Genomic DNA, 27,936 nt, shown 5'->3' with positions numbered 1-27,936 from the left:
GACAAAAATAAATAAATAAAACTCTAAATTAGTCAATACAAATGTTTTTATGTTTCAGAACAAAACGACTTCTGAATTACAAAAGTAGAAAATCTTCATCCGTACACGTTTTTAAACACACTGATTCAATTAACGTAATCCACACCATGCTTCATACAACGTACGTCTCTGTTCCTTTATATTGTTAAAATAACATTGACATGACATAAAAAAATGCCTCTGTAAGAACAAAGGTTTGTAGACACCTGACCATTAGATTGGTATGTGGTTCTTTGTAAAAAATGTACAGTTATAATAACCTTCATTCTTCTGGGAAGATGTTCCTCTAGATTTTGTGGAGGTTCATATAGCCACATGGATGTGTGTTAGTAAAGTCAGGTAGTGATGTAGTTGAGGAGGTCTGAGGTGCACTCGGCGTTCACGTTCATCTCGAAGGTGTTCAATATGTAGGGTTGGAGATCTTCCAAACCATGTAAAGCCTATCTCCATGGAGCTGGCTTCATGCATGGTCATGCTGTGGAACAGGTTTGGGTCTCCTAGTTTAAGTGAAGGGAAAATCTTATGCTACCGCACTCAAGGACGTCCTACAAAACTTTGTGGGAACAGTTTGCAGAAGGACCACACCTGTGGTGTCCCAATACTTTTGGGCCATAAAGTGTGTTTATTACTGATGTCGCAGTTCGGATTTTAAAATCGTAACCTGGTTTTGATGCTTTTGTGCATCTGAATAATAGTATCAAGGTGAATTCAGAAAACTGGAGACCCCAGAGGTGAACCTGGAGAACATGTGAAAGGCATGCACGGAACCCTAAAAAGGTGCGAGATGATGATCTTAGCTGCTTTTGCTCAAAATGGACATTTACAAAACTCCAAATCAATAGCACAAACGTTTTATATATCCAAAATACAGTTTCATGTAACACTGCCAATCATTTCCATAAGAACCGTGTGTGTGTGTGTGTGTGTGTGTGTGTGTGCGTGCGTATTTCGGTTGCTAACAATTGACACAACTCGAAACCCAGCTAAAGTCAGTCTTTCTCACTCTCCTCAGTTCCCTTTCCTCCTCTTTAGAGAGCTGCAGGGACGGCTCCAGGACGGAGCCCAGAGACCGAACATCCTGCTGACGCTCGCTGGTTTCCATTTCTTCCTCTGAATCCTCTTCCTCCTTCTCGCTCTCTACTTCCTGTTCGAGGGGCTCCTCGTCTTTTCTGTACAACAAAACATGAATGGGGTCAGAGGGCGCCGAAGATTAGCAAGAAACAAAACAACGCAGCACTGATTCTACATTCTACATGATTATACATCAGTACACAAGTGCATGCAGACACTTCACGGGCAAAAGTTTGTGGACACCTCATTTTAACATCCCATTCCAAAAGTATTGGGGCGCCCGACTTTTCCAGCCATTCTTCCATCCAGTATTCCATTTATTGATCAATCTATCCACTTATTAAAAAACCCATCCATCTATAAACCCATCCATCCATCCATCCATCTATAAATCCATCCATCCATCCAGCCATTCATCTATAAACCCATCCATCCATCTATAAACCCATCCATCCATCTATAAACCCATCCATCCATCCATAAACCCATCCATCCATCCATCCATTCATCTATCACCCCTCCATTCATCTATAAACCCATCCATCCATCTATAAACCCATTCATCTATAAACCCATCCATCCATCCATCCATCCATCCATCCATTAATCATTCAATCAATAAACCCATCCATCCAACATTCAATTCAATCAATCCACCCACTTATTCATAAATCTATCCACCCATTTATCTATGTCTATCCATCCATCCATCAGTCTATCCACCCAGTTATCCATAAATCGATCCATCCATCCATCCATCCATCCATCCATGTCTATCCATCCATGTCTATCCATCCACTTATCCATAAATCCATCCATCCATCAGTCCATCCACCCACTTATCCATCAATCCATCAATCCATCCATTCCAGATTGAATTGGAACCCTGACTGCTCCTAGGGTGTCCTCCCCTCACCTACTCTCTTCACGAACACCCTTGTAGCTGAATGAATCTCCACATGCACACTCCAGAATCTAGCGGAACGTCTTTCCAGAAGAGTGAAGGTGATAACAGTAAATGGGGACTAAATGTGGAATGTGAAGCAGCACATACCAGTCTAATAGTCAGGTGTCCACTAACTATGTCTATAATTTGTAGCCTATATTATTGTAGACGTGACCGGAGTCACTGCTGAGAATGCTGCACACATGCATATATTAAAGAAATAATTGACTATAATTAGGCAGAACATAATGTACATCTTATTTCACCTACAGAGTCGCTATTAATGACACTGAGGAAAAGAAAGGTGGCGTACCTGCTCCCGGTGGAGATGAGGAGAGATCTGACGAACATCGCGCACAGGACCGAGGCTGCAGGAAGCACGTGAGCTGGAGTGTGGAGCAACTAGACGGCAAAACGAGATGGCGAGAAGCACATAAATTTCCAAGCACATAAAATAACGCTAAACTCAATACACACCCGGTTTGGATACAGAATACGATGAGTGTACAGCTAACCTCGTTGACAGCCGTAGATCCTTGAGGAAGCTGAGACGGATCATCAGCGGTCTGACCGGAAGCCGAATCGTCCTTCTCCTGAGCCGGGTTGTGTTTCCCCAGCAGCAGGTAAAACGGCGTAACGGCCACACTGTCATCGACCAGCAGCTATAGAACACGCATTTACACACATACATCAGAGCAGTGATATAAAGTGAGTATTAACATAATTAGGTTTATTCTGAATAACATTTATTAGATATTTAGAAAATAATAATAATAATAATAATAATAATAATAATGTTAGTGGGGGGGCCGTGCGTTAGAAGTCAGAAGGCACTTAGGAAAATTGTGACGTGACGTGAAGTGTGTTGATTAAACACTAACCTGTTTCCTCAAGTTCAGAATTCGCTCATCCTCTGCTCTGGTGCTGAAGGTCAGTAAGTCCTGAAGGAAAGTAAGGACGATGGGTAAGAGAGGACACTGGGTAAGAGAGGACACACGCTGATCCACAAGGGCTATAGCCACCTACTGCATGACCGATCATTTCCACAATACACTTAATGGACAAAAGTATTTGGACACCTGACTCTTCCAGCCATACGTGGTTCTTCCCCAAACTGTTCCCACACACACTTGTGTAGGACGTCTCTGGATGTGGTAGCATGAAGGTTTTCCTTTTTCACTCCAACTAGATGTTCATGGAGCAATTTCCACCTCCACCACCGGCCTTCGAGATCTCGACCAAGAACCGCTTCGTCCCCCTCCGCGAGACGGAACGCGACACTGTTATTCTCGGAGATTCCATCGTCCGGCATGTCCGCGCTACCCGAGCTAAAGGTAAGGTGCACACTCGCTGTTTTCCTGGTGCTCGTGTTCAGGATGTCGCTGCGCAGGTACCCGCGATCCTGAACGAGAACTTCTGAGCGGTTGTTCTCCATGCCGGATCAAACGACACCAGGCTGCGGCAAACGGAGATCTTAAAGAGGGACTTCAGGATCCTGGTGGAGACGGTACGCAGCACATCACCCACAACGAGGATCACTGTGTCAGGACCTCTTACCACTTACCAGCGAGGGGCTGAGAAGTTTAGTAGACTTTTAGCTCTAAATGAATGGTTACAGTCATGGTGTCGAGAACATAAACTTCTCTTTGTTAATAACTGGAACTGTTTCTGGGAGCGTCCGAGGTTCTTCCGCCCTGATGGCCTGCACCCCAGCAGAGTTGGAGCAGCAGTGCTATCAGATAACATCTCTAGGATACTACACACCATCTGACTGGTAAGACATCAAGAAATCTTCAACTATAAGAACACGCATACTACAGACCAAATAGTTACAAGTTCACACACAGCTCAGTTTATAGAAACCGTATCTATTCCTTGTGTAGTAAAACCAAGAATTACATACACAAGATCAAGAAATAATCTTATTGCAGTTAAAACTGAAAAATGCCAGATAAACAAACACAACAAAGTTCTAAAGTTCGGTCTTTTAAACATTAGATCACTTGCACCCAAAGCACTGATTGTAAATGAGATGATCACAGAGAATAATCTCTCAGCACTCTGTCTCACTGAGACCTGGATTAAACCAGGTGAATATATGGGTCTAAACGAGTCGACACCGTCAGGATATGTTTATAAGCATGAGCCTCGTCAGACTGGTCGTGGGGGGGGGGGGGGGGGGTGTAGGAACCATTTATAGTGCTTCTCTTAATGTTAGTCAGAGATTAGGATTCAGCTTTAAATCATTTGAAGTGCTCGTTCTTAAAATTGCACTTTCAGACATGCATAGAAAACTCGCTCTGGTCACCGTGTACAGACCCCCAGGGCCCTACGCTGATTTTCTTCATGAGTTTGCTTGTTTTCTCTCAGACCTCCTGATCAGCTTTGATAAAAGTGCTGCTTGTAGGAGATTTTAATATTCATATAGATGATGAAAACGATGCCCTAGGATTATCATTTGTCGATTTACTAAACTCTTTTGGAGTTAAACAAAACGTCACCAGACCAACCCACCGTTTTAACCACACACTAGACTTAATAATATCCTACGGAGCAGACGTCACTGATATAGATATTTTACCTCAGAATGACGACATCACAGACCATTACCTCATACTGTTCACACTACCGGTAGAGCAGATTAACCGTGTTTCACCACGGTATCGACTTGGTAGGACTATTATTCAGACCACTAAGGACAGATTCATAAATAACCTGCCTGATTTATCTCAGTTTCACATTAAACCCATAACTGCTGATCATCTTGATGAGATGGCGGACAACATAGACCTTATCCTCACTAGCACTTTAGACACTGTTGCCCCCATCCGGTTAAAAAAGGTTCGAGAACAAGCACCTGCACCTTGGTATAATAGTCATACGCATGCCCTAAAGAGAACAACACGTAATCTGGAGAGAAAATGGAGGAAAACTAAATTGGAGGTATTTAGAATTGCGTATAAAGACAGTATGCTTAGCTACAGACAGGCGCTAAAAGCTGCTAGAGCTAAACACCTGAGCAAACTCATAGAAAATAACAAAAACAATCCCAGGTTCCTTTTCAGTACAGTCGCTAAATTAACAACAAATCAGGGATCTGAAAAATGTGTTCCATCACAGTTTAGTAGTGAAGACTTTATGAATTTCTTCACTGAAAAAATAGATAACATTCGAAAAACAATTGTGGCAGTTCAACCTCTGACAGCATCTCCCGACACAATCGTACTTACAACCCCACAACTACACTGTTTTACATGTATAGGACAGGAAGAGCTGTATGATGCTATTATGAAAGCTAAATCAACAACATGTCAGTTAGATCCAATTCCCACTAAACTACTGAAGGAAGTGTTATATACAGCTGGTGAGCCTCTTCTCAATATTATTAACTCCTCACTATCGTTAGGTCATGTCCCTAAATCCCTCAAGTTAGCAGTTATTAAGCCCCTCATTAAAAAACCTAATCTGGATCCAAACACGCTATCGAATTACAGACCAATTTCAAATCTCCCATTTATGTCTAAGATTTTAGAAAAGATTGTCGCTGCCCAGTTATGTAACCACTTGCAGGAGAACAATATCTTTGAAGAGTTTCAGTCAGGTTTTAGGCCCCATCATAGCACAGAAACTGCTCTAGTTAAAATCACTAACGACCTGTTTTTAGCTTCAGACCAAGGCTACATCTCCCTATTAGTTTTACTAGATCTTAGTGCTGCGTTCGACACTATAGATCATGATCTTCTCCTCGATCGCTTACAGAATTACATCGGTATTCAGGGACAGGCATTAAGCTGGTTTAAATCCTACCTGTCCAATCGTTACCATTTCGTAGATTTAAATGGAGAGCTATCCAGGATAATGCTAGTAAATTATGGCGTGCCACAAGGGTCAGTTCTAGGACCCCTGCTTTTTACAATATACATGCTTCCATTAGGAAATATTATTAGAAGGCATGGAATTAGCTTCTATTGTTATGCTGATGATACCCAGCTATATATTTCATCCAAACCAGGCGATACAGCTCAATTAGCTCGCATAACTGAGTGTGTTGAAGAAATAAGAGATTGGATGACCCATAACTTTCTGCTATTAAATTCTGATAAAACGGAGATTTTGCTCATCGGCCCAAAAAATAGTACACAGAAGCTCCAGCATCTCAGCCTGCATTTAGACGGTTGTTCTGTAACTACTAGTTCAACGGTAAAAGACCTGGGAGTTATTTTAGACAGCAACTTATCTTTCAAAAATCACATCAATCAAGTTACAAAAACAGCCTTCTTTCACCTTAGAAATATTTCTAAGCTAAGAAATATGTTATCTATATCTGATGCAGAGAAGCTCGTCCATGCGTTTATGACCTCTAGAATAGACTACTGTAATGCATTACTAGGTGGATGTCCTGCATCATTAATAAACAAGCTTCAGTTAGTTCAGAATGCGGCAGCAAGAGTTCTTACTAGGTCAAGAAAATACGATCATATAACCCCAATCTTATCGTCCCTACATTGGCTTCCTATTAAGTTTCGAATAGACTACAAACTACTGCTACTCACTTATAAAGCACTAAATGGTTTGGCTCCCATGTATCTATCCAGTCTTTTAACACGCTACAATCCGTCACGCTCCCTGAGATCTCAAAACTCTGGGCTTCTAGTAGTTCCTAGAATAGCAAAGTCCACTAAAGGCGGTAGAGCATTTTCACATTTAGCTCCTAAACTCTGGAATAGTCTTCCTGACAGTGTTCGGGGTTCAGATACACTCTCCCAGTTTAAGTGTAGATTAAAAACATATCTTTTTAGCAAAGCCTACACATAACACACATAACACACATCACATCACAACCTTGTGCTCCAGAATATATGATCACATGCACATTATCAACTTGTGCTGTTAATATCATGAACAGCAGCTACGCTAATTCCTCTCCACTGCTTCTCTTTCTCTCCCCATCCCGAGGCATCCTGAGGTTTGGCCAGCTCCAGTCACGTCCCACCTCGTGGAGATTATGGACCTATGGATGATCATGGAGAAGTAGATGCCGAGTGTTTAAAGGCCCTGGCATGGAGAAGCTGATGCTGGATCTATGATGATCACAAATTGTTCTGTATTGTTGAAAGATTTATGACCAAACTCTTGATGTCACCCATATGAGGATGGGTTCCCCTTTGAGTCTGGTTCCTCTCAAGGTTTCTTCCTCATATCATCTAAGGGAGTTTTTCCTTGCCACTGTCGCCACGGCTGCTCATCAGGGACAAACGCACACCATTCACCTTCACTGTTGTTTTCTGTAAAGCTGCTTTGAGACAATGTCTGTTGTGAAAAGCGCTATACAAATAAACTTGACTTGACTTGACTTTACTTAAACTAGCAGACCCAAACCTGTTCCAGTGTGACGATGCGCCCGTGCACAATGCCAGCTCCATGAACATCTAGTTGGAGTGAAATATCTCCTGCTACTGAACTCCAAAACTAACACATTCCTGCAGCTAATTAAAGACAAATCTCCACAAAATATATCTTATGATCAGGTGTCCACAAACGTTCGCCCATACAATGTATTAACATTTTTAGAAGGAAAGTAATTCCATATGGGTTTATATACAACAGCATACAGTGAACATGTCTGTAGCGTCAAGGATAAAACTGGTACCATGTTCTCTGTGAGGAAGTAGAGGCGAGATCTGTTGAGCCACTGCGTTCTCTCGTCACAGCTATCCAGCGTCTCATCTCTCGGTGCAAACACAGAGTGCTGAACTTTTCCCGAGCACACGGCCTTCTGGGTAAACAGGGGCCTCGGCTCACTGGGTTTGAAAACAAACACTGGACAGAGAACAGATGTTTGTTTAGAATCGTGTTCGGTTTACCTTTTAGTCAGTTTGACCCCCGGTCCTGCTACACAATCCCCGAGGTCACACATAACTAATCCCGCTTCATTATAACCACCTACCCGTCTCTTTACAATCCCAATGCTGCTTCCTCATAACCCCAATCAAGTATCCCCATAACCCCGCTTCCTCCCAATCGCAACCCCGCTTCCTCCCAATCACACTTTCCTGTAACACCAGGTCTTGCATTCCCCAAATCCATATTCCAATCCTGTTTCCTCATAACCCCAATCCCTCTTCATCATAACCCCTACAACAATTAATCTCGCAATCGCACTCCTCATAACTCCAATCCCGCTTCCTCACAGCCCTAATCCAGCCTTCCTCACAGCCCTAATCCAGCCTTCCTCATAACCTTAATCCTGCATCCCTAACTCCTTAATCTCGCAATTAAACCCCCTGCCCCATAATCCCATATCCGCTTCCTCGTAATCCCAAACTTGCTTCTTTACAACCCTGATCCTGCTTCCCCATACCCCAATCCTGTTTCCTTAAAGCCGCAATCCCACTCCCTCATAACCCTCCAGTCTCTGAAGCAGCTCTCTAACTCTAAAATCACTGAAGGTTTACACCAGATCAGTCTTTATTTGAGCAGTTTCTCAGGTAAGAACTGGGCTGGAGAATGTGGTGATGAATAAATAAACTCCACACACTGCACTTCTGTGTTTATATACTTACAGTCAGTGTTTTCAGAGTGGTAGCAAAAAGCAGCCACGTTTTCAGAAAGAGGATCTGACCGCAGCATACACACATCCATCGACGTGCTCCATTCCACTGTGAAGAAACCACAGGGTCAGTCAATACAGCTGACCAGACACACACACACACACACACACACACACACACACACGAAAAACACCAGACTGTCCACAAACACTGACCAAAGTCCTACTCAAAGTCAGGTTTGTTGAGACAGGTGTTCCGTTGGCACCACATTTACTTACACACACACATTAACACACACACACACACACTACTAACATGTGCAGGTGAGAAGGTTCCAACAGCACAGCAGATTTTTCGTGGTGGTGCCGAGCAGGTATTTGGAGCAGCTCAGACGCCCAAAGCAGAGATCCCTGTAGAATAAAAGGTCTGCAATTAGCTTTTTAAATTTTTTTTACTCCAGCATTTACATGCTCACATTTTCGTCACTTCTTTCAACAATCACTTCTTGCTACATTTACACTTGGTCCCCTGGTGGTCTAGTGGTTAAGATGCAGCGCTCCCACCGCTGCGACCCGGGTTCGATTCCCGGTCAGGGAACCATCCCCAGCCACTCTTAGTGCCGGTCCCAAGCCCGGATAAATTGGGGAGGGTTGCGTTAGGAAGGGCATCCAGCGTAAAACATGTGCCAAATCAAACGTGCGGAGGATCCGCTGTGGCGACCCCTAACGGGAGAAGCCGAAAAGAACACACACAGCTGTTCATTCACCATGTATGAATTTTACAGTGGTGGATGAAATACACAAACCAGACACTTGAGTTTAAGTAGATCCACTAAGTAAAATGTGACTCCAGTAAAAGTAAAAGTATCCCTTAAAACTTCCACTTGAGTAAAAGTACAAAAGTTTTTGCCTTCAAATGTACGTAAGTATCCAAAGTACTGATTTATTATAACTATAATTTATCACAAGATTCTTCACTTAATCACCTCAGTTTATGTGAAAAGACTCGAATGTGACTCTCAGCACACTGATCTATTAATAGAATGATATTAAAGACTCAAACACTGATAAAATTATCATGAACCTAAAACCTTATTTTCAGTAAAATCACGTAAACGAGGTCACGTGAGTTGTGTCGAGTTCGAGTCTGAAGTTTCTTCATCATTTATTCCTCTCTAAATGTTCTGCTTGATGTTGATCTGATGCTGAACTGTATGTTGGTGATCAGTAGATACACCAAGCGCCGATCAGAACACGTGTAAAACAGAGCGTGCGCTCGATCCTGATTGGTGACTCGCTGCGTGTTTCACCGGTTACGTTTTTATCCTCGTAAATAAAAAAGAACAACTGATTTCACTGAATGTAGTCGAGTAAAAAGTCAAATATTTGACTTTGAAATGTAGTGAAGTAACAGTAAAAGTCTCCACAAATGCTTCAGTAAAGTACAGACGTGAAAAAGCTGCTTAAGTACAGTGAAGAATTACATTTACTTCATTACTGTTAACTACTGGAATTTAAATTGGTTGTATGTAACTTTTAGGATTTGGACTCTTCTAGTTATGGCGCAACTTCAAAAAAAGAAAAAGAGTGTAAACGAAAGATAAATACATCCTTATTGATTGGACGGCCTGAATTCCCAAATTTGCAAAGAAAAGCCATTAAAGGATGACCACTCGGCGTTTCTCGTTAGCAAATAAGCGGTGCACTTTTTTTCCGTCTGAAAAGCTAATCTGATCTCTAAATTCGACGTCAACGTCAATAAAAAACTATTGTAAATCCAATCAGGTCCAATCTTGACCTTTAGACCGGGTTAAACATCGGGGATGTCCACGAGGAGTCACAAGTGAAAGTAAAGATCAATGTGGACGACACGTGCAGCTTTGCCACCGAGCAAAGTCCAGCAAAATATATTTTTTAGCTGATGAAATACCGTGAATGTGGCATGATTGAACTGTAAAACCCCACCTGATTAACCCAGGAGGTTGGCACAGTGTGGTCAAAAGCCCCCAGGTGTCCACACTCCACACAGTCACCACCTCCCCGAAGCTCACAGCCAGCAGAGAGCCGTCAGCTGAGAAACAGCAGTTGGTCGGGTGAAAGCAGTGATAGCTGCCCACAAAGTCACATGACCAGGAGGCCTGCTCCTCTGCGGAAAGAAAACACATAAGCTAAGCTGAGGACAGGAAACAAATCAGGGTTTGGAACGTTAGGCACAATTCCAGGTTGGAAGAAGAATGATTTATTAAAAAAAAAAAAAAAAAAAAAAAAAAAAAAGCTCCCATGCACTTTTACTTCCCTTTTTACATAAAAAAAAAAACAACGTTTTCCCAGGAACCTTTTACACTGCTTTAATTCACGAAGGCTGTAACAACGCTTAAGGGTTCGCAAATCCATCATGGTCAGGGGCTGCGTGTTCACAAAGCTTTCACACACACACACACACACACACACACACACACACACACACACACACACACACACACACACACAAAACAACAGCCCCTCAGATGAAGTGGTGCTGTCCGAACAAATTTCATGCTTCAGTTACTGTACAAAATTCTATACTTGTGTATTTGTAGGAGGAGAAAATCAACAATGTTTTGATTGCTTTAAAGACAAGATATGCCTGGTTGACTCTTAAACCAAAACTGCAACTGGAAAAATTACTCTTTTCATTGCTAAATGATTCCCTGTATAAGTGGCCTTTATTACTTATTATTTATATTATATTATTATTTGATACCGGGGCTTGAGCCCCGACCTTCCGATCATTAACCCAGCACCTTAACCATTGAGCTACCACTCCCCTTGTCCTTGCTATTATTGTCTTTGTGGCCTAAACGACTCTCTATGGGCGGTCCTTTTGCTTCTCTCCATTGCTACATGTCTCTCTTTGCGGTTAAATGGCTCTCTTTGCGGTTAAATGACTCTCCTCGCGGTTAAATGACTCTCCTCGCGGTTAAATGACTCTCCTCGCGGTTAAATGACTCTGTGGCCTACACAAATGACTCTCCTTACAGCGCAATTGACTCTCTTCATGTTCTAAATAACTCTTCATTGTGAAATGATTCTCATTGTGGCCTAAATAAATCTTTGAGTCCACCTATTGACTCTCTTTGTGCTCCAAATTGACTCTCTTTGTGCTCCAAATTGACTCTCTTTGTGCTCCAAATTGACTCTCTTTGTGCTCCAAATTGACTCTCTTTGTGCTCCAAATTGACTCTCTTTGTGCTCCAAATTGACTCTCTTTGTGCTCCAAATTGACTCTCTTTGTGCTCCAAATTGACTCTCTTTGTGCTCCAAATTGACTCTCTTTGTGCTCCAAATTGACTCTCTTTGTGCTCCAAATTGACTCTCTTTGTGCTCCAAATTGACTCTTTCTGTTCTGTGTACTTTGGCTCTTCATGGTTCAATGAGTCTCCTTGCAACCTACATTATTTTGTAGCTTACATCAATCTCCTTATAGCCTATTTAACTCACTTATTGGCTTAATGACTCTCTTCCTGATTAAATGACTCCATGTGGCTTCCATGAGTCTGCCATGTTTAAATGACTCTTCCTTATAGCTTAATTGACTCTCTCCATGGTCCAGGTTTTTACTCCTGAGACTTTGACTAAAACTGTCTGAATAATGACATAACAGCTCCATAACAGCTCCATAACAGCGATCTCTACACATTATGCGTACAGTAGAGACAGGATTTTAAATGCGTACCTTTGTGCACTGTTACAAGCTCTTTATTAAATAAAGATGTGGAGAATAAAGTAAACCAGGGTGTGGGAGGTGGGACTCACTTTGTGTGTCCGAGACTGAGCCGAGCAGCCAGACTTTGAACTTGCCGTCCTTGGCGGTGGTCACCAGCATGGTGGTCTCTGAGGCAGGGTTAAAGCACATGGCTGTAATCCTGTCGTTGTGGGCAGTCGTTATTGTGGTATTCAGTTCAAAGCTGAGGAGGGAAAAAAAAAAGGTTAGAGCTCCAGAAACAGGGAGGGTTGGGGGTGAGGGTGCAGTACTGTTTGAATAATGAAATATGGCTGTCTGGGATTTTCATCCAGGATTTTATAAGACGTACCTTTGTGCACTTTTGTCATATCCCCAAAGTTTGAGAGAAAACTCGAGACTGGAGCATCTGGCGCCTCTCTCCTCCACCGTAGCCAACCACGAGCCTGTGGTGTCAAACGCTGCCTTCACCACGTCAAACTGGTCCAAGCCTGCCTCATAGATGTACTCCTGCTGCACTATGTCAAGCTGCAAGAACAAGAAGGAAATTTGAGCATCAGCAGACTCTGACCATTTAAGACCTGGACTCCATAAGACCTCTGGTGTACTGTGGTGTCTGGGACCAAGATATCTGCAGGAAGACCTTTTCGTTGTAAATGTGGAGCCTCCAAGGACCAGACTTTCATTTCAACCATATCCCACAAACGTTCCACACATTGCTGAGGATTTTGGAGAGACCTGGAACCATGTACCTCAAATCATTGATGTCCAGGAAGCTTCAATCAAATTCCAAGGATTCCCAGCAGATCATCACCCCATCATCACACTGCCCCCACTGGCTCACCTTCTTCCCATAATGCATCCTGGTACCAACCTTCCCCAGGCCTACTCAAGCACATGACGTTGAACCGTGATTCATAAGACCAGGTCACCACCTTCTACTGTAGCAAAGTCTATTCTGATGCTCATGTCTAGTGTAGGAGCTTTTGGTGGTGTCCAGGTGTTTGCATGGGCTCTTAGACCGCTCTTGGGTACGCTTTATCAAAACCAGCCTAAACCTTGACAGCAGGTTGTGCTGCAGGAGGTCTTCTGTCAGATCAGGAAGGTGGGAGGTGGTAGCTTAGTTGTTAAGGCATTGGAGTTTGGATCCGAAGGTCATGAGTTCAAATCCCAGCCACACCAATCTGCCACTCCTGGGCACCTGAGCAAGGCCCTTACCCCCTTAGCGGCTCAGGTGTATGAATGAGATCAGTGTAAGTCGCTCTGGGTCAAGGGTGTCTGTAAAACGCCATACATGTAATCCAATTTTAGGTGAAAGGGCAGCGGTGGACTTCAGACCAGAACGTCATGGGTTCAAATACCAGATTCGCCTGTAAGCAAAGCTACCACTAGGGGGCTCTTAACCACTTAACTGCTCAGGAGTAATTGTAAGTCGTTGTAGATCGGGGCGTATGCCTTGAGGCCACATGACGAGGCCCCTGTCACTGGTTTACAGATACAAACCCCTGAACACCTAGAAAAACCCCCCAAGATCTGCAGATGCTCTAAATCAGTCGTCTAGACGTCACAATTTGGCCCTCGTCAATATTCTTCAGACTGTTACAGTCGGCCATACACAAAAGTGCACATTCACATTGGACAACAGCAGAACATGTTTTAAACTCGATCTGAAGACCAGACTGTGTGCCGGCAGTCTGAGGGGGGGGTTTCCATTCCCTAGATATTATTAACTCTTCAATCCCTCCAAAGCCCTGCAGAAGCATGACTAGGCAGGTTTCATGCTCAAACAAAAACATCCAAAAAAAAAAAAAAGAATATATCTCTGTAGCTCATGTGATCTCACATGAAAGATGCTTACACCATATTCCCCTTTTCCAGTGGAAACCTGCACAGCACGGATTGTAACATGTGATCGGTCACGACGCACAAATGGTGCGGTGTCAACAATGTTATAAAAAATATATATATATATATTAAAGGGGACATGGTTTTGGGGTTTGTAATGTACAGTGTTTTTAAACAATGATTACAATTTTTGTGCATTTACAAGTTAAACTGTGCAATATGACCAGGTGCAATTTGTTCGACAGTGTAACTACTATCATCTTCCTCGTTTGTGTTGTGTGTTTTCTCTATGTGTAAAAAATGACAATAAAAGCTTCTTGACTCTCGTTTTTCTGTTTTGTATTTAAATACAGATGTAAACAGATGTGCACATTTTTCGCTGTAACATGGAAATTTCTCCACCGTGGGACGAATAAAGGCGTATCTTATCTTATAAAGCATCGGCCTGAACTAAATTTTTCTATGAGTCGTAGCTCAGATGTTGGACAAGTCAAGTCAAGTTTATTTGTATAGCGCTTTTCACCATAGACATTGTCTCAAAGCAGCTTTACAGAAAACAACAGTGAAGGTGAATGGTGTGCGTTTGTCCCTACTACAGCAGTAACTTCTGTTTTCAAACGCGATTTACTGCGGCTTTACTACGTTCAGATGCTCGTTTTCAACGTCTCTACATTTAATTTATGCAAATTCATTTAAATATACAATTCATTATATATTCTATTTTACATTATATATCATTTATTATTTTAAGCGTGGTTGTCAACTTGACATCTGGAATGATCATTAAAAAAAAAAAAAAAAATACAGATGTTGATTTACACATATTGCTTCATCTTGCACACTCAAATGTTTATGTTGTGTTTTTAATCTTGATGTCTAAATTAAAAGGTAGTTCAACTCTATATCTGGATTTTGCATTGTTAATTTTATATAGAAATACCCTAAATTAGGGTTCTATATAGTTATAAAATAAAATACAATTAAAATTTGTAAATAAAATTATTATTAATATATATATATATATATATATATATATATATATATATATAAAAATCAGATTAATTGAATAATCGATAATCGGGGAACTCGATTAATCAGAGGTACGAGTTCTAGTCTTGTTGTATGGTGAACTTCAGTCCAGACGAAATTGCATGGTGTATGGAATGGGAGTTGGTTATCTTGTTCACCATGTAACCTCCGTGTATAACAAGTTAACGTGTACATACGCAGAAATGTGTGAAGTAGAACGCGACATTGCTACGTGGATTTTATCCTAAACTTACTGTTCCTGCAGAAGGTGACAGTTTGATGAAAGTTAATAACATTCAATTACCGGGTTTGTTGCATGATAAACTAAAGGAACGCACATGTGCGTCACAAAAACCTTGAAAGGCAAGGTGTTTAAGGTCTTCTGATACTTGTATAGAACATATGATAAAAATGTGACTCTCCCTTGTGGCCAAAGCGACTTATTGCAGTCCAAATACCCGTCTTTGGGGTCTATATGACAGAAGATCTATTAACAGAGCTTCAAAAAATAAAAGTAAACCTGCTACAACATCGTACTGGTGTTTATTTAGATTCTGTGCTCTTATAAAATCTTTTGTCAGACTGATGTATTAGTTGTAGAACTAAACATGGGCCAAAAGTAATAGGACAGCACTTCAACAATTAGTTCACACAAAGGTGTGTGTGAGTGAGAAAAATCATCTAGAAGGCCATAGCAACATGTTAAATAGCATGAATAAACGTAACAAACGTGGACGTACGCTGTAAAGCTGCTTGTCACGCTGTAGAGAGTAAAACTGAAGCTGGCCCGGCTTTCCGCTCAGCACCAGAGCGCTGCTGCGTGGGTCAATCATCAGACCCGTGCGAATGGTTTCTCCTGAAAAACAACAGAGCGAGATCTCGAGTTACAGATTCACCAGAGACTCGCTCATTTCGCTGAGTCATGGTGAAATAATGATATCTGAACATGTGTGTGTGTGTGTGTGTGTATATACACACACACTTACCATGGATGAGACCTTGAATAACCGCAGACACTTTGAAGCTGCAGTGGATGATGGTGATCTCTATAAAGATAACGGAAAAAAATCAATAAACAATTTTAGGCGATTTTAATAGAGACAAATTTAATAATAAATAAAACAATAAAACTTGTTTATTACAGACATTAATTTTACGTATTTATAATTTCTTAAGTAAGTATTTTTTATTACTTAATTAAACGGTATCTCTGATCTTTTTATTCACTATTCATTGTTTTCTTTTTTCCCCTTTTTTTGCAAGATTCTTTTGAATGAAAAAAATTTTTTTTTTTTTGGGGGGGGGGGGGGGGGGGGGTTGTGCATGTGTGTGTGTGTGTGTGCGCGCAGGGTTTCATACTGTTGTTCGAATGACTCGTGCTGTACGTCTGTCCATCTGCAGAGACTGAGATATGAGAAATGGCTCCGCCCAGACGCGGGAGGAATTCCTTTTTATTGACCTCGGCAGAATGCCACTGGACGAGCACAGACTCCACGCCTCCACTCAGCAGGTGTGTACCTACAGAAGATACACCAAATCCAGAGTACAGAACAATAACAGAAAATTAGAATTTCCTTTAAAAGTCTGAATTTTGGGATCAAAATGAGAATCTTTGGACACATAGGGGGAAAAAAGTGTAAAAGTCTGTAGCAGGGGTGCAGGAGTCTTGTGTGGGCGGTTGTGGATAGGGCGAGAGCTGATGTCTGGAGCAATGGTGCAAGCGAGAGAGCGCGAGTTTGGATCAGGAGTGCGAGTGCCCAGGGTTTCACCATGTAAACTTTTAGACTTTTTAAGACCTTTTAAAGACCATTAAGAACGGAATTTAGGACCCACATCACGACATCATAAACACACACACACAAATACACTGTTAGAAACTGGCCTCGGCCAAGCCAATTTTTTAAACCAAGTTTCGCTAAACTTACACTTTCCCCATAGCTACAAACCAGTTTTACATCTGTGGTACAATCCAAGAGAGGCAGAAACAGAAAGCTGATCTCCTGTTGCATGTTGGTCTTATTTAAGGTATTTGAGATAAGGAACCAAAAAGGATCGGGAGTGCGAGTGTTAGTCTGGATCAGGAGTGCGAGTGTTAGTCTGGATCAGGAGTGCGAGTGTTAGTCTGGATCAGGAGTGCGAGTGTTAGTCTGGATCAGGAGTGCGAGTGTGTGTGTTATTTAGGATCAGGAGTCTAAAAGCAGGAGTGTGAATGTGTGAGAGTGTGACTGATCGGGGGCGGGGGATTGGAGCATGAGAGCGGTTGTCTGAGTGTGAGAGTGTCAGTCTGGATCAGGAGTGTGAGAGTGTGAGTCTGAATCAGGAGTGCGAGTGTGCGAGTCTGGATCAGGAGTGTGAGTCTGGATCGGAAGTGTGAGGGTGCGAGTCTGGATCGGGAGTGCGAGTCTGAGTGCGAGTGTGTGAGTCTGGATCGGGAGTGCGAGGGTGCAAGTCTGGATCGGGAGTGCGAGTCTGGATCGGAAGTGCGAGTCTGAATCAGGAGTGCGAGTCTGAATCAGGAGTGCGAGTCTGAATCAGGAGTGCGAGTCTGAATCAGGAGTGCGAGTCTGAGTACGAGAGTCTGGATCAGGAGTGCGAGAGTGTGAATCTGGATCAGGAGTGCGAGTGTGTGAGTCTGTGCATGCAACTCTGCAAAAGAGAGTGCGTGAATCTGGATCAGGGGTGCGAGTGCCCAGGGTTTCACCATGTCAACTTTTAGACTTTTTAAGACCTTTTAAAGACCATTAAGAACGGAATTTAGGACCCACATCACAACATCATAAACACACACACACAAATACACTGTTAGAAACTGGCCTCGGCCAAGCCAATTTTTTAAACCAAGTTCAAGTTTCTCTAAACTTACACTTCCCCATAGCTACAAACCAGTTTTACATCTGTGGTACAATCCAAGAGAGGCAGAAACAGAAAGCTGATCTCCTGTTGCATGTTGGTCTTATTTAAGGTATTTAAGATAAGGAACCAAAAACCCTTTTAAAGAGCTGAAGGAGCATTTCAATAAGCATTAGAGAGAGCTTCTCATGGACATTCAAAAATTAAGACCTGTTTAAACTTATTTAAGTGAGTCTGGATCAGGAGTTTGAGTGTGTGAGTCTGGATGAGGAGTAAATGCGCAAGTCTGGATAGGGAGTGCGAGTGTGTGAGTCTGGATCAGGAGTGTGAGTGTGCGAGTGCGCGAGTCCGGATCGGGAGTGCGAGCGCGCGAGTCCGGATCGGGAGTACGAGCGCGCGAGTCCGGATCGGGAGTACGAGCGCGCGAGTCCGGATCGGGAGTGCGAGTGTGTAAGAGTGTAAATCTGGATCGGGAGTGCGAGTGCGTGAGTGCACGAGTCCGGATGGGGAGTGCGAGTGTGTAAGAGTGTAAATCTGGATCGGGAGTGCGTGAGTGCACGAGTCCGGATGGGGAGTGCGAGTGTGTAAGAGTGTAAATCTGGATCGGGAGTGCGAGTGCGTGAGTGCACGAGTCCGGATCGGGAGTTCGAGTGTGTGAGTCCGGATCGGGAGTGCGAGTGTATGAGAGCGTATCTTACCCTCTGGAGTGAAACACAGAGTGTTAACAGCGTCATGGTGCCAGTGCACAGTGGAATACGTGTACTCTTTCTTCTGATTGAAGTTTCTCCTGTGTACCAGAAACATGTCCAGGTTTCATTTCAATCCTCACAGCGTTTATCATCACTGACCACACGACTCCTTTACTCCATCTCTTCTCCATTCTAAATGATTTTTAATTCATCTTACCGCCTTCATTCATCACTCAGTCTCTAGTCACTCGTTCTTTTTCATCCTTTTTTTACTGGTTCATTGCCACCGCCTTCGCTCCCTCGTTAATTTGCCTTCTTTTACTATCATTTATTCTTATTCTTTCTCCCGATTTATTTAATACTTTCTTTTCCACCTGTATGAAATGCATCATTCCTCCTTTTCCTTATTTCTCCCCAACATTCTACATGCCTCCATCCCCTTTTCACCCCATTCTATTCTCCTTCATTTAAATATTCCTCTTTCCACCTTTTTCTTCTATTCTATCCATCATTTTGTCTTCCTTTAGTTCAGTTTTTCTTCACCTGGCATGTTTTTCCCCCTTCTTCATTTTGCTCTCACTTTTTTTTTACCTCTATATTCTTCATCTTCTACTACTTTATTATATTTTTTAATAGTACTGCTTATGTTATTATTAATATTATTAATTATTATTACCAATATTATTGTATTATAATTTACTTTATTTTATCTACAAGTATGTTTTGAGATTTATTTTTTTAAATATATTTATAAGTAGTATTGTTTGTTATTATTATTGAAAGGATTATTGGTGTTTTATTATTTACTTTTCATCATATTTATAATTTTTTTAGAATTATTTGTGATTATTATATTAGTCATATCGGTGTATTTTGTGTTAATATCTTAAGCATTGATATTTTTTATGATTATTGGTGCTATTTATATTTATTCTTTATAACTATTTCTACTATTTTAATTATTATTAAAAACATTGTTAGTCTTTATTAGTATGAATCGTATCATTGGTCCTCTTGGTGTGAATATTATAATTAGCGTTAATATCATCATCATCATCGGCACTGTAAAGCAGTGGTCTGGATGCTCGTGGTTCTCACCAGAAACGTATTTTGCCGTCCTCGTGTCCCGTAGCGATACAGTCGTCTTTCGGGTGACAGGCCACACAGGTGAACGCGTTTCTGGCTCCTTTCTTATCGTTGGCCTTCAGGTTGAACCTGCATTGAAGATAAATGACTCGAGATCAGGCTTCGTCTGTATGTGAACCCCGAACAGGAGCGAACACGCCCATAACCATCAGGTACAGAGACTGCTGAGTCATGGTTACTGTGACCTTCTGCACATGACACGTGTGTGTGCGCGTGTGTGTGTGTTCGTTACCTGAACGACTTTTGGTTCCTGAAGAAAAACACGTGGAGCTGCAGACCCTTTACAGAGGCCAGATATTCACCCTACACACAAACATTTACAGCATTATCCAGAGCGACAACCATCTCATTCATACAACTGAGCAGTTGAGGGTCTTGCTCAAAGGCAACGCAGTGGCAGTTTGGTGGTTCTGGGACTTGACCTCACAACCCTCTGATCAGAAATCCAGCATCTTAACCAGTGGCCAGGAGAGCAAGTCCTGGTGGTGTACCACATCCAACAGAGGTAACAGTCAACCCAAGAGCAAGTACAAATCAATCAGTATTACACCAGGTGTTTAAGTTCCATTGCCCAACCATGTATTAAATAATAATAATAATAATAACAACAACAACAACAACAACAACAACACTTTTCATGAAAACTTGCAATTTTCTGCTCAAATGTGCTTTTAAAAAAAATAAAATTAAAAGACACCTGCCTATAAACATGAAAAGCTCAAAAGTCTTAATTTTTTTCTAATGCACCTGAACCACACAGGTGTACAAATAGAAAGATCAGAAATATACCATGTCTCTGATTGGTCACTGAGATGTGGCTGATTTGCATACATTTGCACCTGGTTCATCTCGTTTTCCCACAATCCCTTGCACGTGTTTTGTTTCTCCACTGATGAAAGTGAACTCCCACCCACGGGACTCCACCCACGGGACTCCATCTCCATCTCTCTCCCTCCAGCACTCCAGTTATTCTTAAGGATGATCAGGTCTAAACCTCCACCAGACACTTTATAAGCTTCATTTCTATTTGAGATTAGATATGTGGTGGGTTTACCTCACGGCCTGACGCTGTAGCCCCGGGGTTCGGAGAAATATCAGTAAGCACAGCTGAGAGATCCTTCACCTCCACTTCCTGCTCCACCACCTTGGGGAGATGCACAGCTACCAACTGGAAACATTCTGTGCACAACAACACAAATTATATAGATACACATGGAAACAGTCACATACACACACGTACGTATACACACGCACGTATACACACGCACGTATACACACGCACGTATACACACGCACGTATACACACGCACGTATACACACGCACGTATACACACGTACATACACACGTATACACACGTATACACACGTATACACACGTATACACACGTATACACACGTACACACACGTATACACACGTACACACACGTACACACACGTACACACACGTACACACACGTACACACACGTACATACACACGTACATACACACGTACATACACACGTACATACACACGTACATACACACGTACATACACACGTACACACACGTATACACACGTACATACACACGTATACACACGTACACACACACGTATACACACGTACATATACATACACACGTATACACACGTACATATACATACACACGTATACACACGTACACACACACGTATACACACGTACACACACACGTATACACACGTACATATACATACACACGTATACACACGTACATATACACACGCACGTATACACACGCACGTATACATACACACGTATACACACGTACATACACACACGTATACACACGTACATACACATACACGTATACACACGTACATACACATACACGTACACACACGTACATACACATACACGTACATACACACGTACATACACATACACGTATACACACGTACATACACATACACGTATACACGTATACACATACACGTATACACACGTACATACACATATACACGTATACACACGTATACACACGTATACACACGTACACACACGTACATACACACGTACACACACGTATACACACGTACATACACACGTACATACACACGTATACACACGTACATACACACGTACATACACACGTACATACACACGTACATACACACGTACATACACACGTATACACACGTATACACACGTATACACACGTATACACACGTACACACACGTATACACACGTACATATACATACACACACGTATACACACGTACATATACATACACACGTATACACACGTACATATACATACACACGTATACACACGTACATATACATACACACGTATACACACGTACATATACATACACACGTATACACACGTACATATACATACACACGTATACACACGTACATATACATACACACGTATACACACGTACACATACATACACACGTATACACACGCACATATACATACACACGTATACACACGCACATATACATACACACGTGTTTTTACAGCTACACAAACACAGACACATACAGTGCACCTGGAAAGTATTCACACGCGTCACTTTTTCCATATTTTGTTATGTCACAATCGAGTTGTAGAAACATCTCAAGGAGGATCAGTGGAAACAGGAAGCACCTGAGCTCAGCTGTGAGTGTCGTGAGAAAGGCTGTGATTTATTTTTTATACATTTGCACAGATTTTAAACAAAAACCTCTTTTACATGGTCATTATGGGGGTTTGTTTGTAGAATGTTGACGATAATGAACGTAATCCATTTTGGAATATAGCTGTAAGGTAACGTGTGGAAAAGGTGAAGCTCTGTGAGGATTTCCCCCGATACACTGTAGATACACACACACACACACACACACACACACACGCTAATATCTGAGCTGTGGTGAGATGATTACCGCTATTCTGCTGAGTGTCCAGAGGAACAATAATAAAGACGACCCCAAGGTGTTTCTCAGAGACGTACAAGGAGAAGATCGGCTGTCCGATAGTAAACGTCTGGGGGAAAGAGAAAAAAAGAAGACATGGAAAAAAAAAAAACACACACACACACACGGGGGAGGTAACAGCTCAGTGGTTAAGGTAATGGACTATGGTCTTTAACCCCATATCTGCTCAGGTGTACTAATAAAATAAATGGTTACAGTTTACCTTAATGAGGATCCCATCAGTGAAGTCCCACAGTCTCAGAGTGCCATCTAGTGAGCAGGAGAAGACCTGCAGGAGGGATGAGTGAATAAAAACAAACTTTCACTGTGTGAGACAGATTAAGTGACAGAGATAAAAGGATACAGCGAAAGAAAGAGAAAGAGAGAAAGAGAGAGAGAGAGAGAGAGAGAGAGAGAGAGAGAGAGAGAGAGAGAGAGAGAGAGAGAGAAAGACAGAGAGAGAAAACACCAGACAAAAACCTGAAGGTGGTTGTTGGGGTTCAGGGCGACACCACTGATCTGGTGTGTGTGTCCCTCCAGCACATGGACACACTCCTCTGTAGTGGTGCTGAAAACCTTCACCGAGTCTCCAGAGGCACACAACAGGAACCTGTATGTGTGTACACACACACACACACACACACACACACACACACACACACACACACACATCTCTATTAAAACCTTACTATACTTGATCACATATGGTAAACACACACACACACACACACACACACACACACACACACACACACACACACACACACACATCTCTATTAAAACCTTACTATACTTGATCACATATGGTAAACACACACACACACACACACACACACACACACACACACACACACACACACACACATCTCTATTAAAACCTTACTATACTTGATCACATATGGTAAACACACACACACACACACACACACACACACACACACACACACACACACACACACACACACACACACACACACACACACACACACAATCACTTCTCCTCCATGCAGATCAGAGAGGTGCATGTTTTTTTTTTGCACGAGCCCGTGGTTCTCTCTCTCTCTCTCTCTCTCTCACACACACACACACACACTCCATGTCCTCACCTGGAGTCTCGAGTGATCACCGGAGCTCTGAAACTTATTTTACTGCCGCCGCACCGAACCACGCGGGTCTCCCTGCACTCCACCATCTTTCCTGCTCTGACGTACACCGGTGACCCGTGAACTTTCCGCCGCTTCACCTCACGTCACTTCCGCCACAGCGTTCTCCCCACCCGTATTCCGAAAGCCCCGCCTCCTGCGATCTGATTGGTTGAGCAATGGATACGAAATACGGGGTAGTTGTGAAGGAAAAAAAAAAAGAAAAAACACAGCAGCGCCGTCTTGCGGAAACATACAGTATTTACCGCGCCGTGCATTTCACAACCAGACATTCAGTAGTGGTGTTCTTCCTGAATCAATCCACCTCTTGATACCATCATTATGACGCCACGTCTGCTGAAACCAGAGGTGGCAAAAGTACACACATCCTTTACTTAAGTAGAAGTATAGATACTCATGTTTTAAAATACTCGGGTAAAAGTTGTTTGTGTCGCCATTATGAGGGAAACACCCACAAAACGCCACCTAGAGGGTTAATTGTGTAAAACATGGCGGATTTGGTGTTTGATTTGAGACTTGGCGCATAAATAAAACAAAAGTTTACTGATTAAAAAGATTTTTATCTGGAGTTTAATAATTTATTTTACATCTAAGTAAAGAAAGGACGTCGTAGATAAATGTATTTTTTCCCGAAGGTTTTAATTTCGCCTCTTTTATATTTGGAAATGTATTTATGTATTTAAATTTTTTATAAAAATGGTAAAAACAGAAATGCTGAATTGATGGCGCGTTAATAACATTTAGTGCCGTTTACAATAATTTTAATTTTGACAGCCATTAAAAATGTTACCGAATAAATGTATCCAGGCGGAAGATCCGCATACAGAACACAAGCAGAGAAAAGATGATGATGATCATGAATGTGTCTGTTCTCAGTCATGTTCTCATCACTGACTCCCTCTGTCTCATCCACATTAACCCCAAACTTTTTACTGCCTTCTGCCTGCTGATTCTTATCTTCGTAAAGAGTGAGGGTCAGGACTTTATACACCAGCGGATTGAAAAAGACGCGCAGTAACAGGAAATCGGTTATTCGGCTGAAATCAGCGCACAGTGAAAATAAAAAAAATATATTTCACCAAATCAATGAATTAAAACTAAAGTAACGATCCTGTTTTAAAAAAGTAAGAAGTAAAAAGTACAGATATTTGTGTAAAAATGTAATGAGTAAAAGTAAAAAGTGAAATAAATAGTGGAGTAAAGTACTGATACCAGAAAAATCTACTTAATTACAGTAACGAAGTATTTGTACTCTGTTACTTCCCACCCCTGGCTGAAACCATAAATATTACAGAGAAGTGCAGTAGAACAGAGCGCTGCAGGAATCTCATACAGTGAGAACTTCATCACTAAAGCAAGAAACACAGTGAACACAATTCACCATGTCTCCTTTCACTGGAGCCACAACTGCACCTCCACATACATCATCTCCAGCAGAAGAATCCATTTTCACCTCAGAAAATGATTTTTTTTTGTGCATTTTTCAGGGCATTATGGTTTTTGTGAGGATTTGAAATGAACTGTTTTGGGGACTTTTCCTCACGATGTCCAGCTTTCCTTTGAAAAGTCCGTTTTGTAAATGCGACCCAATCAATTTCCTCTCCACTGTCAGTCATTGTGTGAAAAACAGCTATTAAATCTCATAGATGGCAAAAGTACACACATCGTTCAGTTTTAAAATAATCTGGTAAAAGTTGAATTTCTGACAAAATTTTTTTACTCAAGTTGAAGTAAAAAAAGTACGTGTGTAAAAAGTAGCCTTTATTACTACCTGTTTTAGTGTCACGCTGGTAACTGGATGTCACGTTACATTCATTTTTGGGCTGTTAATATAATTGATAATAATTGCAATGAAATGTAAATATTTAATCATGATTATTTGCATGATTGTCACGAGTTAACTCACAATTATTCGCAAATTAATCACACATTTTTTCCTGTTCTAAAAATCTTAAATGAATACTCTAATCAACATGGACATGGAGAAATATTGATGCTTTAATCAAATGTATGTTTATTATTAGTGAAACCAAACTCAACATAGAGCATGAAGACAAAATATTCTTGTAAATGTTTTAAAGTAATTATGGTGTGAATTTAAATTATGTAAATCATCAGGAGACCAAACGGAAATGTTGCTGTTTCCACACGGACGGTTAATGAGGTGATACCAGAGAAACTGCACTTCTTCTAACTTTTATATGGATTACATTCTCAGAGAATATTTGTGAATTTGTCTATTTAAAAGTAGACATTTAGCGCTTGCTATTTATATATTAATTGTGTACGTGAGGGAAATATTCACTGAGATTTAAGTTGTTTTATTGATGTGTCTGTGAAGAGAGATGACAGAGAGAAAGACGACAGAGAGCCTGTCTGCTCTTTATTTTTACAAAAGCACAGCATTTTATTGTTTTTACAAGTGTATACAAATAAAAGTAGACCCTTAACAGATTACAATTATGTATTGCTCTTATCTGTACGATCAAAAAAGGAGGAAAATTGCCCCAAAACGATTCGGTGCGTAATCACGCGTTCATTAAAACGAGTGTTATAAAAATATTAAAACAAATCGAATTTCACAAGTTCACCTAATGAATGCATCCAGGCAGAACATCCACCATATAGAACACAAGCAGAGAAAAGATGATGATTATACTGTACTTCTTGTTCCCTTCTTCCTGCTCATTGTTAGTTTCATAAACTAGTCTACGTCTGTGGTGTGTGAGAGCCAGGAAATACCAGCGAAGGGTTGAAAAAGCCGCACAATGACACGAAACATGTTAATGGGCTGAAAACAACGCAGAGAAAATATTGACATTTCACCAAATAGACTAAACTAAAGTAACAAGTCTGGGTTGAAAATGTACGAAGTAAAAAGTACAGATATTTGTGTAAAAAATGTAATAAATGTAGAGAAAAAGTTGTCCAAAAAATGAACAGTGAAGTAAAATCTACTTAAATACAGTAACAAAGTATTTGTACTTCATCACTTTCCTCCTCTGTTAAATCCACACAAATATATTTTACTTTGTGCAGTTTGCTACAGATGCGGATTGCGAACTCCGACTAGCGTGTTCTCTGACCATCCAACCAAAGGATGTGAAAATGGCGACGTTATTAGACGCCTGCTAAAGGGCCCTACGAGAACTCACAGTTCTAAATGTGAAGGGTTTACGAGAGATTCCTTTGAACATGTGATGTGACAGCTGAAATCTGATTGGATGGAATTGGAAACTCTTACCTAAACTTACACTCGGTTGTTCTGCTCCTTGTAGCAACACACGTGAGAAAAACACTATGAAATGAAAAGAAAAGACTATTGGGGATAATTTTTTCAGTTTTAAATGATTTCAGGTTCAAAGGCACACACACACACACACACACACACACACACACACACACACACACACACACACACACACACATACTCACAATTCTTTACATTTAGTTTAGTTGCTGATTTCAAATTGAGACTCAGTAAAGGTTTATGTATGTTTTTATTTATTTATTTATATTGATATACTAATAATTAAAGAGTTTTCCAATAATCGTTAAACGTGTGACTCATTAAAGGGCAAGACTTTACTTTCCGAAGTATTGCAATTTAAATATTTCAACAGTCAAAATGTCAAACAAATAATCGAAACCACATTATTACCAAGTGCGATGATGATTTCAGTTTCGATTTTCATCACTCGTGTATCGTTATATATATATTTTTTATTTCTGAGAGCAACACAATATACACTACAGAGACAAACGATTGGGGACACCTGACCATAAGATCGGCATTTTTTTGTGAACATCCCATTCCAAATGTAGTCTCCATTTCCTGTTATAATAACCTCCACTCTTCTGGGAAGATGTTCCACTAGATTTCGTGCAACAAGGGTGTTAGTAAAGTCAGGTACTGATGCAGGTGAGGTGAGGAGGTTCCTGGGCTGCAGTCAGTGTTTACAT

General features: G+C 41.3%; 1 protein-coding gene across 1 annotated transcript; it reads right to left on the bottom strand.

Annotated features, from left to right (window-relative positions):
- Window positions 1-28: 28 nt before the first annotated feature.
- wdr75 (WD repeat domain 75) lies at window positions 29-24,072 on the bottom strand. Its single transcript, XM_083536834.1, has 21 exons — window positions 23,917-24,072; window positions 23,291-23,420; window positions 23,034-23,099; window positions 22,781-22,880; window positions 20,941-21,065; window positions 20,119-20,189; window positions 19,839-19,955; window positions 18,750-18,838; window positions 16,561-16,719; window positions 16,188-16,247; window positions 15,942-16,057; window positions 12,680-12,855; window positions 12,402-12,553; window positions 10,572-10,752; window positions 8,923-9,017; window positions 8,620-8,715; window positions 7,707-7,876; window positions 2,938-2,997; window positions 2,572-2,718; window positions 2,370-2,458; window positions 29-1,208 (listed from the first exon to the last, which is right to left on the bottom strand). The coding sequence occupies exons 1-21, from the start codon at window positions 24,000-24,002 to the stop codon at window positions 995-997; spliced, it is 2,499 nt and encodes an 832-aa protein (XP_083392960.1). The 5' UTR covers window positions 24,003-24,072; the 3' UTR covers window positions 29-994.
- Window positions 24,073-27,936: the final 3,864 nt, after the last annotated feature.

This window comes from Silurus aristotelis, assembly GCF_946808225.1.
Source record: "Silurus aristotelis genome assembly, chromosome: 3".
NCBI lineage: Eukaryota > Metazoa > Chordata > Actinopteri > Siluriformes > Siluridae > Silurus > Silurus aristotelis.
Note: the sequence above shows the minus strand (reverse complement) of the source record. Positions and strands in the feature narration are given on the sequence as shown.